Source organism: Dictyostelium discoideum, assembly GCF_000004695.1.
Source record: "Dictyostelium discoideum AX4 chromosome 1 chromosome, whole genome shotgun sequence".
NCBI lineage: Eukaryota > Evosea > Eumycetozoa > Dictyosteliales > Dictyosteliaceae > Dictyostelium > Dictyostelium discoideum.
The window spans coordinates 4,682,920-4,697,043 of NC_007087.3; the positions used below are offsets into that span (position 1 = coordinate 4,682,920).

The 14,124-nt window shown below is 22.2% G+C and overlaps 7 protein-coding genes across 7 annotated transcripts; 2 read left to right on the forward strand and 5 right to left on the reverse strand.

Annotated features, from left to right (window-relative positions):
• Positions 1-88: 88 nt before the first annotated feature.
• DDB_G0270348 (hypothetical protein) lies at positions 89-496 on the reverse strand (the record flags this gene model as incomplete). The annotated part of the gene is made up of 1 exon (XM_641633.1): positions 89-496. The coding sequence occupies one exon, from the start codon at positions 494-496 to the stop codon at positions 89-91; it is 408 nt and encodes a 135-aa protein (XP_646725.1).
• A 1,120-nt stretch (positions 497-1,616) lies between these two features.
• psmC1 (26S proteasome ATPase 1 subunit) lies at positions 1,617-2,936 on the reverse strand (the record flags this gene model as incomplete). The annotated part of the gene is made up of 1 exon (XM_641634.1): positions 1,617-2,936. One exon carries the CDS (start codon positions 2,934-2,936, stop codon positions 1,617-1,619), a length of 1,320 nt encoding a protein of 439 aa, XP_646726.1.
• A 474-nt stretch (positions 2,937-3,410) lies between these two features.
• Positions 3,411-5,456, reverse strand: DDB_G0270786 (hypothetical protein; the record flags this gene model as incomplete). The annotated part of the gene is made up of 3 exons (XM_641635.1): positions 3,411-3,703; positions 3,785-3,879; positions 3,997-5,456. 3 exons carry the CDS (start codon positions 5,454-5,456, stop codon positions 3,411-3,413), a joined length of 1,848 nt encoding a protein of 615 aa, XP_646727.1.
• Positions 5,457-5,725: 269 nt separating this feature from the next.
• On the forward strand, positions 5,726-8,280 carry DDB_G0270350 (hypothetical protein; the record flags this gene model as incomplete). Its single annotated transcript, XM_641636.1, has 4 exons — positions 5,726-5,732; positions 7,330-7,501; positions 7,597-7,931; positions 7,961-8,280. The coding sequence occupies 4 exons, from the start codon at positions 5,726-5,728 to the stop codon at positions 8,278-8,280; spliced, it is 834 nt and encodes a 277-aa protein (XP_646728.1).
• Positions 8,281-8,490: 210 nt separating this feature from the next.
• On the reverse strand, positions 8,491-9,269 carry DDB_G0270788 (hypothetical protein; the record flags this gene model as incomplete). The annotated part of the gene is made up of 5 exons (XM_641637.2): positions 8,491-8,535; positions 8,649-8,665; positions 8,788-8,898; positions 8,968-9,030; positions 9,104-9,269. 5 exons carry the CDS (start codon positions 9,267-9,269, stop codon positions 8,491-8,493), a joined length of 402 nt encoding a protein of 133 aa, XP_646729.2.
• A 1,325-nt stretch (positions 9,270-10,594) lies between these two features.
• Positions 10,595-12,573, forward strand: DDB_G0270352 (hypothetical protein; the record flags this gene model as incomplete). Its single annotated transcript, XM_641638.1, has 2 exons — positions 10,595-10,863; positions 10,956-12,573. The coding sequence occupies 2 exons, from the start codon at positions 10,595-10,597 to the stop codon at positions 12,571-12,573; spliced, it is 1,887 nt and encodes a 628-aa protein (XP_646730.1).
• A 231-nt stretch (positions 12,574-12,804) lies between these two features.
• Positions 12,805-13,614, reverse strand: cmbC (hypothetical protein; the record flags this gene model as incomplete). The annotated part of the gene is made up of 5 exons (XM_641639.1): positions 12,805-12,856; positions 12,966-12,978; positions 13,134-13,244; positions 13,313-13,375; positions 13,449-13,614. The coding sequence occupies 5 exons, from the start codon at positions 13,612-13,614 to the stop codon at positions 12,805-12,807; spliced, it is 405 nt and encodes a 134-aa protein (XP_646731.1).
• Between the last annotated feature and the right edge of the window lie 510 nt (positions 13,615-14,124).

Genomic DNA, 14,124 nt, shown 5'->3' on the forward strand with positions numbered 1-14,124 from the left:
TACCAAAATGATTTGAGATTTTGAATTTGAATTCTGTAATGAAGGTATTGATAAGATCATAAGTTACTTTTTCATTTTCATACATATTTTATGAGAATGTGGTTGTTCCTTCTTTACCATCATCTGATATCTTGATATTTAAATTTGAAGCAGATACAAAAGGAGAAAACAGAAAAACATATTTTTGATCAGGGGATACCAATTCTTGAAAACTAAATGACTGACATTCTGGATGTTCCATTGGATAACCAAAATACCCACCACCACCACCATCATCATCACTTATTTTTTGTTTTTTATATGGATTAATTTGATTATAATTATTGAATAGTTCACCAGAATAATTATAATTGGAAATGGTTTTTCCTACCTCTTTTACTTTATCTTTTTCATTTTTTGAATTCACATGTGAAGATAATATTGGTGTGGTGGTGGTGGTGGTAGTGGGATAGTTTGTAAGTTGTGTAAAGTTGTTAATTGATTGATTAACTGCCATAGTCTTGTTTATTTTAAAAATGTTAGCTATAATATTTCCCTTTTTCCAGTTACTTGAATTCTTTGAATATTATTCAAAGTAACTGGATCTTTGAATTATATATAGTATTCCCTATTGGGTATTTCATATTAAATTAATTTAGTTGTATCATTGTTTATTATGGCACCTAATTTTGAAAGTGTGTTGTATATTATTAGTTTATCTTCTTTACTAATTTCATTTAAAAATATAATTTTAATTGATTTTGAATCTGACCAAGGAACAATTTCAAAATTTATAGATGTAAAAGCATATTCCCAAAAATAACTGAATATGACTTTTCATCAATTGACTCTTTAACTGCATATTCATTAGAAGTTGTATCAAATATTTCTTTTCCTTTTCCTTTTCTTTTTCTTAATATTACTACATTTTAAATTAATTTATTTATATATTATTTTATTTTATTTTTTATTTATTATTTTTTTTTTATTTTACATCTTTATTTTTTTTATTTTTAAATATTAATTTCAAAAAAAAAAAATATGTATATTAAATTCAAACCATCTGCGTGAGTTGTAATAGTTTGTTAGGGGTTAAATTTGCCTAAAGATGAATTTTTGTAAGTAAAAAAAAAAATTTTTTTGTAAAAAAAAATGAAAAAAAATGTTAAATGTTATCCAAATCAAATGAAAAAAAAACTTTTAAATGCCAGAATGATAAGATTTTCAAAGATGAATTGATTCTACCTAAAAAAATAATAAAAAATTAATTTTACTTTTTATAGATATTTTTTATTCTTATAAAAAAGTTGTTTAAATAAATTTATTTGTGTAATTATTATTTTCAATTGAATTTTTATTTAATTTTTATATTATTTTTAAAAGAAATAAAAATGATAATAAAAAAAAAAAAATTAATATTATATTCGAATTTTCAAAAAAAAAAAAAAAAGGAAAATAAGAAAATAATAATATATAATGTTGTGAAAATATTTTAATAAATATTATAATAAAATAAAGTTTAGATTCCTAAATGTCTATTAAAAATAGTAAAACAATAATAATTATTTATTGAACATAAATAAATATGAAATTTGTTTTTTTTTTTTTTTTTTTTTTTGATTTTGATTTTTTTTTTTTTACATATATAAACCTTCTGGAGCACCAGCTGTTTTTCTGTATAAAACTTTTTCTTTTGCTTTTTTAAAATCAGTATGAGTTACTCTCATTCTACGTTCTCTGAGTGCTAAAAGACCAGATTCAGTACAGATGGCTTTGATATCAGCACCGGATAAATCATCTTTAGACATAACAAACTCTTCAAGGTTAACATCTTCAGAGAGATTCATTTTAGCAGTATGAATTTCAAAGATCTTTCTCTTGGTCTTAATATCTGGAAGAGGGAATTCAATTTTACGATCGATACGACCTGGACGAATGAGAGCAGGATCTAAAGTTTCAATACGATTTGTAGCCATGATAACTTTTACATCGGTTCTAGCATCGAAACCATCCAATTGATTCAAGAGTTCCAACATAGTTCTTTGAATTTCACGTTCACCACCAGATTGAGAATCATAACGTTTGGTACCAACAGCATCGATTTCATCAATGAAAACAATTGATGGTGCACATTCATCTGCAACTCTGAATAATTCACGAACTAATTTTGGACCATCACCTAAATACTTTTGAATTAATTCTGAGCCTACAACACGTAAAAATGTAGCGGATGTTTGATTTGCTACGGCTTTGGCTAATAAAGTCTTACCAGTACCTGGCTCACCATAGAGGATGACACCCTTTGGTGGTTTGATACCAATCTCCTCATAGAGCTCTGGATGAGTCAATGGCAATTCGATGGCTTCTTTCATCTCTTGAACTTGTGCTTCCAAACCACCGATATCGCTGTAGGATTCGGTTGGTGCCTTTTCAACCTTCATTACGTTCACCATTGGGTCGACTTCACCATCGATTACACCAACCACAGAGAGGGTCTTGTTATTTAATAAAACAGTTGCGCCTAGGTAAAGTTTTGATTTATCTACAAATGACATGATACGGACATAATGCTCTGGTCCTACGGTTGATGACACGATGGCGTGATTATCATCGATAATCTCCTCCAAATTACCAACTGTCAATGGATCACCACGGAGTTCCTCAATGATTTTCTCATCGGCTTGTTCTTTGCTATTTTCATCAACCTTTGGTTGATTGAGATCATAGTTTTGTAAAAATTCTTGTTCCATTAATAAATAATCTTTAATACGTTCAAGTTTCAATTGTTTTAATTTACATTTTGAATGTGGTGTAATAACTGGTAATTTAGTTGATGTCTCTGCTCCTCTTCTCTTTTTCTTTTTACCAAATTGTGTTGGTGGTGGTGGTGGTTGATACTTTGGCTGATCTTTTTTTTCACCTTTATCACCTTGGCCTTGTGATTGATTATTACCCATTTATTTATTTAATCTTTTTTTTTCCTTTATTTTTCTTTTTATTTTAAAATTTATATGTTGATGAAAAAAAAAAAAATTATAAATATATAAAAGAAATATGAAAAAAAATAATTATATGTACAAAAAAAAAAAAAAATTATATATATTTGAAAAAATTAAAATGAAAAAAATTAAAAAAAAAAAAAAAAAATTTTGGTGAAGTTAAATTTTTTTAATTTAGTTGTGAAAAAATTAAAAAAAAAAATTAAAAAAAATTAAAAAAAAAATTTTAAAAAATAAAAATAAAAAAAAAAAAAATAAAAATTAAAAAAAAAAATAAATAATTAAATAAAAAAAAAAGTGAATTTATCACTGTTTGATCAACAATCAGAAATTGTTTTTTTTTTCTTTTTTTTTTTTCCTAAACATAAACTTTTTTTTTTTATTTAAAAAATTTATTTAACATTTTTTTTATTTTTATTTTTATTTTTTTTTTTAAACAATCCATTGATCATGTAATAAATTCATGATACGAATTGTAATGAAAGCAATTACAGAAAGAAAAGAGAAACAAGTAATAAATATGAAACCATCTTTTCTTTTTTTATATGGAATTATAATTGGTAATTTCAAATAAGCTAATGATACATAGGCAACTAAAATTTCTGTTACAACAGAGAAAGCCAATTGAATTGCCATAATTTTAAATTGTTTGGAAATATCATCTCCATAATTTGTTGTAAATACAAAAAAATAACAACAAACCATATATGTTGAAACAAAAGTTGCTAAAAATTCAAAAAAATTAAAAAATTAAAAATTAATATTATTTATTTTTTTTTTTTTTTTTTAAAAAAAAAAATACATACAAGTTAAATCATAAATCATTTCAAATGATTGATATTCAGTATATAATGGTAAATTTTGTTGCATTACAGCAGCTGCATTTCCAGAACATCTACATCTATTATTTATAAATCTTAATTAGTTAGTTTGTGAATATTTTTAATAAATATTTTTTTTTTTTTTTTTTTTTTTTTTTTTTTTTTTTCCAGAAAATAATATTAATAAAAATACTCACAAAAATCTAACAATAAATGAATCTCTAGCTCTTAAAGAACATTTCCAAATAATTTCTAATAATGAAAGTATTAAAGATGAAATTACAACACCTTGTAAAGTATCCATAGTATTACCAAACAATCTACCGTAGAAAGAATTGAAACAAATTGGAATTAACATTAAGGAGATTACAGATCTTGGTTTTAAATAAGCCAATTGATTAATACAAAATCTTGATATTAAAAGTAAAATTGCAGTTATAACTGGATGAATTACAATTCTAACTACTGATTTTTCAAATTCACCAGTTGAATCTTTAATATACCATTTAATAAGGAAATAATCATATGCTATTAAAATGACACCCATTGAAATGTATGGCAATGATACCCATAAACAAAATAATTTACTCTTGAACGATTTATAACCAACTATGAATGATACAATGATGATATTACCAAGTGTGAGGAAATACTTTGGTATGAAATCGGCAGTACCCGTTATTCCATACACTCTACCGCAGGTTGTGAATACAGCAGATGCAATTGAGAATAGTAAGGCAACTGGTAGGCCACATTTTGTATTTTTAAAACCAAATTGTGATGTTAGTACAGAGTATGCAATTGTCACTAACAATTGCTCATTAATTACACCGGCGATAATCGAGACCGCTAGACCCCATCGGGGCTTACTATCATCAAATACAAATCTATTACCCAATACAATATAAAATGTTAAATATACACACGCAATCACTGTGACAAGTATTGAAATCAATGTTAATTTTGAAAGATATGACGTTGTTGTAAACATTGTATCCAATTGCCACCATTTCTTTGGTTTTACAAATAGCTTCAATTCACCTTTTTCTGTATAATATTCATTATAATAATCTAATTCTTTTGGTTTCTTTTCACCGTTATTACCATCACCGTGATCATCATCACCATTATCACCACCAGCACCATTGGTTGTTGAATCACCACCTTCTTCCAAATCTGTACCATCTCTTTCTACATCTTGTTCTTTATTAATTGATGGCCCTATTAATCCATCCATTAAAATTTTATTTCTTGGTGATTCAACCACACTTAATATACTACCACTTCTACCATTATTATTATTATTATTGTTATTATTATTTCTCGGAGAACCATTATTACTTGAATTACTATTATTTCTATTTATTTTATTGATATTTAATTGAAATTTTGCACCAGAAGCAGTCCTATTGATTTTTGAATCATTGGAAACTAAATCTGATCCATTATCAGCACTATCTTTTAAACTTTTTTGGTCATTTGATAATATTGTTGACCCAACTTGACTTTCTGGATCTTGATTTTGTTCTTGTGAGCATTCAATTTCATTGGAATTATTTATTTGATGTTCATTATTATTATTATTATTATTATTATTATTATCAACTGTATTTCTTCTTGCACCAGCCACAATATCGAAAAGTTCAAAAAAACTCATTTTTTATATTTTTTTTTACAAAAAAAGTTTTTTTTTTTTTTTTTTTTTTTTTTTTTTTTTTTTTATCGGCAAAAAAATTAAAATTAAAAGACGAATCTAAAAATAAATTCTATTTTCAGTTTAAAAAATTTAAAAATTTAAAATTTATTTTTAGTTTAAAAAAAAAGGATTTTTTTTTTTTTTTTTTTTTTTTTTTTTTATAAAATAAGTGTTTATATAAAAAAAAAAAAATTTTTGTGATATTATTTGTAAAAATAAATTATAATAAAATGAGTGGTGTTGATGGGAATTTACTGAAAATTGTTTTGAAAATAATTTTTGCAGTATATCTAAAAAAAAAATTAGGAAAAAAAAAAAAAATTAAAAAAAAAAAAAAAAAAAAAGTAAAAAAGTGACTAGATATTTTTTTTTGGAAATCAAAAAAAAAGGAAAAATTAAAAAAAAATTAAAAATTGTTGATCATTGATTAATTTTACCGTGAGGAGATTATTTTATCCGTTCTGCAAATAATATTTTTTTTTTTTATACAGCAAGCGAATCTTTGAAATTAAAAAGAAAAAAAAACTATAGTATATAACCAAGTACTTTTTCATTTAAAATAATATCTTTTTTTTTTTAATTTTAATTTTTTAATTTTTTTTTTTAATTTTTCCTTTTTTTTTTTTTTTTTTTTTGGGCAAAAAAATATCTTTCCAATCATTGATTTATATAAATTATTTTATTGTTATTTTTATTTTTTTTAATAATTTTTTTTTTTTAACTTTTGCAAATTTGTGAATATCAAATTTTTTGTTTTGGTACTATGACAAATAATATCACAAAATTTATTATATAAATAAATTAATAAAATAAATTAATATAATATATTATAACATACTTTTATGTAAATATATAATTATTGGGGAAACAAAGAACCAAGAGTTAAAAAAAAAAAAAAAAAAAAAAAAAAGATGGGATTTTTTTTTTTTTTTTTTTTTTTTTTTTTTAATTTCATGCCAAATCACATTTTATTATTATCGTGTGGCTTTGGGTTTTTTGTATAAATAAAAAAAAAATATGAAATACACGATTTTGTGCAGGATTGTGGAGCGAATATTAAAAAAAAAAAAAATACCATTTGACACAAAGAAATTGTTTCTAAAAATATATTTTTTTTTGTTGCTTCCATTTTATTTTCTTTTTTTTTTTTTTATTTTATTTTTAATTTTTTTTTTCATTTTTTTTTATTTTTTTTGCTGTTCAAAGTTTGGGGTGCAATTTTCAGTTTTTTTTAGATTTTTGAGTGGAGTCTTAAAGTTTTTTTTTCATTGCAAAAAAAATTTTCACTTTTTTATGAATAGAAAATTAATAATAAAAAAAAAAGGTATTTTTATCTTCTTTTAAATTTGTTTAAATCAAAATAAATTTATTTTGTTTATTTTATTTTTATTTTTATTTTTATTTTTATTTTTATTTTTATTTTTTTTATTTTTATTTTTTTATATAAATATATATATATGCTTATAAAAAAAAAAAAAAATAAAGTTAAATAAAAAAAAATAATGGAGCCATTATTATAAATAAAAAACATCAAAATAATACTATAAAAGGTAAATATTTTCTGGTTTTTTTTTCAATTTCTAATTTTTTAATTTTTAATTTATTTTTTTTTTTTTTTTTTTTTTTTTTTTTGAAATTGTTTTTTTAAATTTAAATTTAATTTTTTTTTCATATATCTCTTTTTTTTTTATTAATCTTATTTAATATTTATTATTATTATTTTTTTTGTTTAAGTAACAAAAAAAAAAAAAAAAAAAAAAAAAGTATTTAGAATGACACAAAACATAAAAGAAAAGAATACTCACAATCACCATTATCAGTAATCAATATATAGAAGATACTCAATTAATTAGAGCTTTACAAAGAGTATTACCAGCTAAAATTCTCAAAGAGATTGAAGGTGATTTAACACAATTTGGTGAACGTGTTGTTAAGGATATTTTAGAATTAGGTAGAGCTTCTGAAAATAATCCACCAAAATTAATTCAATATGATGCATGGGGAAAGTAAGTTTTTCATTTATTTCTTTAATAAAAAAAAAAAAAAAAAAAAAAAAAAAAAAAATACTAATAATAAAAAATATTAAAAAAAAATTAAATAGGAGAATTGATAAAATTGTAGTTGATGAATCATGGAATAAATTAAAAGATATTGGATGCTCAGAAGGATTAGTATCAATTGGATATGAAAGAAAATATCAAGAATATAGTAGAATTTATCAATATATAAAGATTTATTTATTTGCATGTTCATCAGCAGTATTTGATTGTCCAATGTCAATGACTGATGGTGCAGCACGTTTAATTGAATTGTATGGTGATAAAGGAATGAAGGAGGATGAATATAAACATGAAGGTCAATGGATGACAGAGAAAACTGGTGGATCTGATGTTTCAAAATCTGAGACCATTGCTGTTAGCAGTGGTAGTGGTGATGGTAAAACATGCAATCTTAGTGGTTACAAGTTATGAATGGCGATATGGAATACGCAGAATCTAATTCACGTAGATTCGCTTATTTAATGGCTCAAACTTATATGGCATCGCTTTTATTAGAACATGCAGTTTGGTCAAAGGATGAATTGGATGCTCAGGTCGCTGAAAGATGGTGTTTTGTTAAACTTGAAAATGGAAAAACTAATAAAAACTCTACAATTTCATTCACTGATGTTGATGAAAAATGGAGAGAATTAGACATTAAATTAGCTTTGGATTTAAATGAACATGGTCAACCAAAATTAGGTACCTATGATATTAATTCAACAAAATTAAGATCAAAATATTAATAAAACAATAAAATGTTGTATAAAGAAATTAAAAAAAAAAAAAAAAGATCCTTTTTAAATAAAATAATAATAATAATAATAATAATAATAATAATATATTTTTTTTTTATAAAAACTTTTGTTTAATAAACTTTATTATTAAATATTTAAGTATTTAATTTGATTAAATTTAATCATGAGTAATTTAATTTTACTCTTATAGTTTAAATTTTAATTTCTCTTGTTAGTTTTGAAGACCATGGGCACCAGAAGCAACTATCGAATTATTTATTTTTTATATATTTTTATTTTTTTTATTTTTTATTTTAAAAAAAAAAATTAGTAAATTAATCGAATTGTATTTTTCAAAATTTTATTTAATTAAATACATACCCTGGGAGGAAAGCTATTATTGTAATAATAATAATAATAATAATAATAATAATAATAATAATAATAATAATAATAATAATAATAATGTATTAGTTTTAAATAAAAAGTTTAAATTTTATATGTTATAATACTCACCACCACAGGCCTCATCAAGGTGATCTTCTACATAAATAGTTGAAGCATCACAAACTTCAATAGCCATGGAAAAAAATGTGATTGTATCTGGGTCAAGAATAAAGGAATACTCTATAAGTGATGAAATGAAATTAATAAAATAATTATAAAATAATAATTAAAAGTCAATAGAATATTTACTTGGATTATAGCTTTCAGGTCTCTTTCTAATTCTACCCATTACATGAACTTCATTGGTTTCCTCTATTTTAAAAATTAAATAAAAATATTGTTAACAATATGAATGTTTTTTTGTTAAAAATAATATAAAACTTACTTCCAGACAAAATATCTCTGGCTTTTTTAATTTTTTCTGAATCTGTTAATTTGAAAATAAAATCATTATGGTCACCATGGGTTTTTAAACCAAAATAGGCTGTTTCAGATTGTACCAATACTGAAAATATTAAAAGAAGAGATAATAAAACAAATAATAATTTCATTTTTTAATTGAGTTTTTAATTTGTTGTTTATAATTGAATTTGAATTTTAATTTGATAATGAAATAATTTAATTTTCAATTGTTTAAATACTTTTGGAAAAAAAAGAATAATAATAATAATTATAATTAATATTAATTATTAATTAAAAAAAAAAAAAAAATAATAATATTAATTATTATTATTAATAAAAAATAATTTCCAAACTTCTAGGATGATAAAAACGTAAAATAATTTTAACCCACACTTGCGAGATAATTACTCCAAAACTTGTAATTTTATCCAATTGGGTGTGTTATTATTTTTATTATTATTATTATTATTATTATTATTATTATTATTATTATTATTATTATTATTATTATTATTATTTTTTATTTGTTTTATTTTTCTTTTTTTTTTTCATAATAAAAAAATCTTCACGCAAAAAACACCACACATCCAATTAAAAAAAAAAAAAAAAAATCTTTCTGTGAAGATTTAATAAATCTAATTATTATAATTTAATGACAAAAAAAAAAGGATAATTATATAATTAAATTGAAATTTCTTTGAATTTTTTATAGTGAAAATTATATATTATTAATTTTTTTTTTTTTGAAAAAAAAAGAAGTTCTTAAAAATAAAATTGATGACTTTTTTTTGAAAATCTTGTTTTGATGATTAGGGGAAAATATCTAAAAAAATCAAAAAAAAAAAAAAAAAAAAAAAAAGTTTTATTAAAAAAAAAACAAAAAAAAACAAAAAAAAAAAGTATTTTTGTCTTCTTTTAATTTGTTCAAATCAAAATAAATTTATTTTGTTTATTTTATTTTATTTTTATTTATTTTTTATTTGATTTTATTTTTTTTATATAAATATAATTATTTTTTTTTTTTTTTTAATAAGCATATAAAGTTAAATAAAAAAAATAATGGAGACATTATTATAAATAAAAACATCAAAAGAATACTATAGAAGGAAAATATTTTCTGGTTTGAAATTTCAATATTTTATTTTTTAATTTTTATTATTTTCCAAAAAAAAATTACGTTTTGATGATTTTTTTTTTATTACCATCTTTCTGTTTAGGATTAATAAATTAAGGAAAATATGTCGCTATTTTTTTTTTCAATTTCTAATTTTTTAATTTTTAATTTATTTTATTTTTTTTTTTTTTTTTTTTAAAAATTTTTTTTTTTAAATTTAATTTTTTTTTTTTTTTTTTTTTTTTTTTTTTTTCTTTTTTCATATATCTCTTTTTTTTTATTAATCTTATTTAATATTTATTATTATTATTTTTTTTGTTTAAGAAACAAAAAAAAAAAAAAAAAAAAAAAGTATTAAGAATGGCCCAAAACATAAAAGAAAAGAATACTCAAACTGGTTATTCTGGTAGAGAGTATTTCCAACAACAATCACCATTATTAGGTAATCAATATATAGAAGATACTCAATTAATTAGAGCTTTACAAAGAGTATTACCAGCTAAAATTCTCAAAGAGATTGAAGGTGATTTAACACAATTTGGTGAACGTGTTGTTAAGGATATTTTAGAATTAGGTAGAGCTTCTGAAAATAATCCACCAAAATTAATTCAATATGATGCATGGGGAAAGTAAGTTTTTCATTTATTTCTTTAATAAAAAAAAAAAAAAAAAAAAAAAAAAAAATACTAATAATAAAAAATATTAAAAAAAAATTAAATAGGAGAATTGATAAAATTGTAGTTGATGAATCATGGAATAAATTAAAAGATATTGGATGTTCAGAAGGATTAGTATCAATTGGATATGAAAGAAAATATCAAGAATATAGTAGAATTTATCAATATATAAAGATTTATTTATTTGCATGTTCATCAGCAGTATTTGATTGTCCAATGTCAATGACTGATGGTGCAGCACGTTTAATTGAATTGTATGGTGATAAAGGAATGAAGGAGGATGAATATAAACATTTCATATCACGTGATCCAAAGACATTTTGGACAAGTGGTCAATGGATGACAGAGAAAACTGGTGGATCTGATGTTTCAAAATCTGAGACCATTGCAGTTAGCAGTGGTAGTGGTGATGGTAAAACATGCAATCTTAGTGGTTACAAGTATTTCACATCAGCAACTACCTCAGAGGGTGCAATGGTATTGGCAAGAGATGTTGACGATGCAAAAACCATGAAAGGTGCAGTTGAGGGATCCAGAGGTTTATCAGTTTACTTTATAAAATTAAGAAAACCAAATGGTGAACTCGATCGTATTCAAGTTCACAAGTTAAAGAATAAATTTGGAACAAAAGCAGTACCAACCGCAGAACTTGAGTTAATGGGTACACCAGCAGTTAGAGTTGGACCAAAAGGTAGAGGTGTACCAGTGATTGCCTCCATATTAAATATCACTAGAATTCATAATGTAATCCATTCAGCAGCCACAATGAGAAGATGTGTTGCAATTGTAAGAGATTTCGCTCATCGTCGTACTGTATTTGGTAAATTATTAAAAGATAACTTATTATATCTTTCAACATTGGCAGAGATGGAATTAGAATTTAGAGCTAGTTTACATTTACTTTTGGATGTTACCTTATTGTTGGGTAAGAGTGAACGTATTGTTGAAAAACAATCATCAAATAGTGAAGAACAAAAACAAATTGACCTCCTATTACGTATTGTTACACCACTTTCAAAATTGTATACTGCAAAACAAAGTGTTACAGTCGCATCAGAGGCTATTGAAGCATTGGGTGGCACTGGTTATATGGAAGATTCCGATATGCCACGTCTATTTAGAGACACTCAAGTAACATCGATTTGGGAAGGTACAACCAACGTTTTATCAATGGATATTTGGAGAACCTTAAAAGAACCATTAACAATTAAATTCTATTTCCAATCAATTGAAAATCGTTTAATTCAAGCAAATAAATTATTAAATAATGATAACAATATTCAAAAAGTTATTTCAGTAATTAGAGAAGCAATGAAAACTATTCGTTCAGTTATTGATAAAGTTATGAATGGTGATATGGAATACGCAGAATCTAATTCACGTAGATTCGCTTATTTAATGGCACAAACTTATATGGCATCGCTTTTATTAGAACATGCAGTTTGGTCAAAGGATGAATTGGATGCTCAGGTCGCTGAAAGATGGTGTTTTGTTAAACTTGAAAATGGAAAAACTAATAAAAACTCTACAATTTCATTCACTGATGTTGATGAAAAATGGAGAGAATTAGACATTAAATTAGCTTTGGATTTAAATGAACATGGTCAACCAAAATTAGGTACCTATGATATTAATTCAACAAAATTAAGATCAAAATATTAATAAAACAATAAAATGTTGTATAAAGAAATTAAAAAAAAAAAAAAAAAGATCCTTTTTAAATAAAATAATAATAATAATAATAATAATAATAATAATAATAATAATAATAATAATAATAATAATATATTTTTTTTTTATAAAAACTTTTGTTTAATAAACTTTATTATTAAATATTTAAGTATTTAATTTGATTAAATTTAATCATGAGTAATTTAATTTTACTCTTATAGTTTAAACTTTAATTTCTCTTGTTAATTTTGAAGACCATGGGCACCAGAAGCAACTATCGAATTATTTATTTTTTATATATTTTTATTTTTTATTTTAAAAAAAAAAAATTAGTAAATTAATCGAATTGTATTTTTCAAAATTTTATTTAATTAAATACATACCCTGGGAGGAAAGCTATTATTGTAATAATAATAATAATAATAATAATAATAATAATAATAGTAATAATAATAATAATAATAATAATAATAATAATAATAATAATAATAATAATAATAATGTATTAGTTTTTAATAAAAAGTTTAAATTTTATATGTTATAATACTCACCACCACAGGCCTCATCAAGGTGATCTTCTACATAAATAGTTGAAGCATCACAAACTTCAATAGCCATGGCAAAAAATGTGATTGTATCTGGGTCAAGAATAAAGGAAAACTCTATAAGTGATGAAATGAAATTAATAAATAATTATAAAATAATAATTAAAAGTCAATAGAATATTTACTTGGATTATAGCTTTCAGGTCTCTTTTTAATTCTACCCATTACATGAACTTCATTGCTTTCCTCTATTTTAAAAATTAAATAAAAATATTGTTAACAATATGAATGTTTTTTTGTTAAAAATAATATATAACTTACTTCCAGACAAAATATCTCTGGCCATTTGAATTTTTTTGGAATCTGTTAATTTGAAAATAAAATCATTATGGTCACCATGGGTTTTTAAACCAAAATAGGCTGTTTCAGATTGTACCAATACTGAAAATATTAAAAGAAGAGATAATAAAACAAATAACAATTTCATTTTTTAATGGAGTTTTTAATTTGTTGTTTATAATTGAATTTTAATTTTAATTTGATAATGAAATAATTTTATTTTCAATTGTTTAAATACTTTTGGAAAAAAAAATAATAATAATAATTATAATTAATATTAATTATTAATTAAAAAAAAAAAAAAAAATAATAATATTAATTATTATTATTAATAAAAAAAATATTTTCCAAATTGCTAGGATGATAAAAACGTAAAATAATTTTAACCCACACTTGCGAGATAATTACTCCAAAACTTGTAATTTTATCCAATTGGATGTGTTATTATTTTTATTATTATTATTATTATTATTAATAAAAAAAATAATTTCCAAACTGTTGGGATGATAAAAACCTAAAATAATTTTAACCCACACTTACGAGATAATTACTCCAAAACTTGTAATTTTATCCAATTGGGTGTGTTATTATTTTATTATTATTATTATTATTATTATTATTTTTTATTTGTTTTATTTTTTTTTTTTTTTTTTTCATA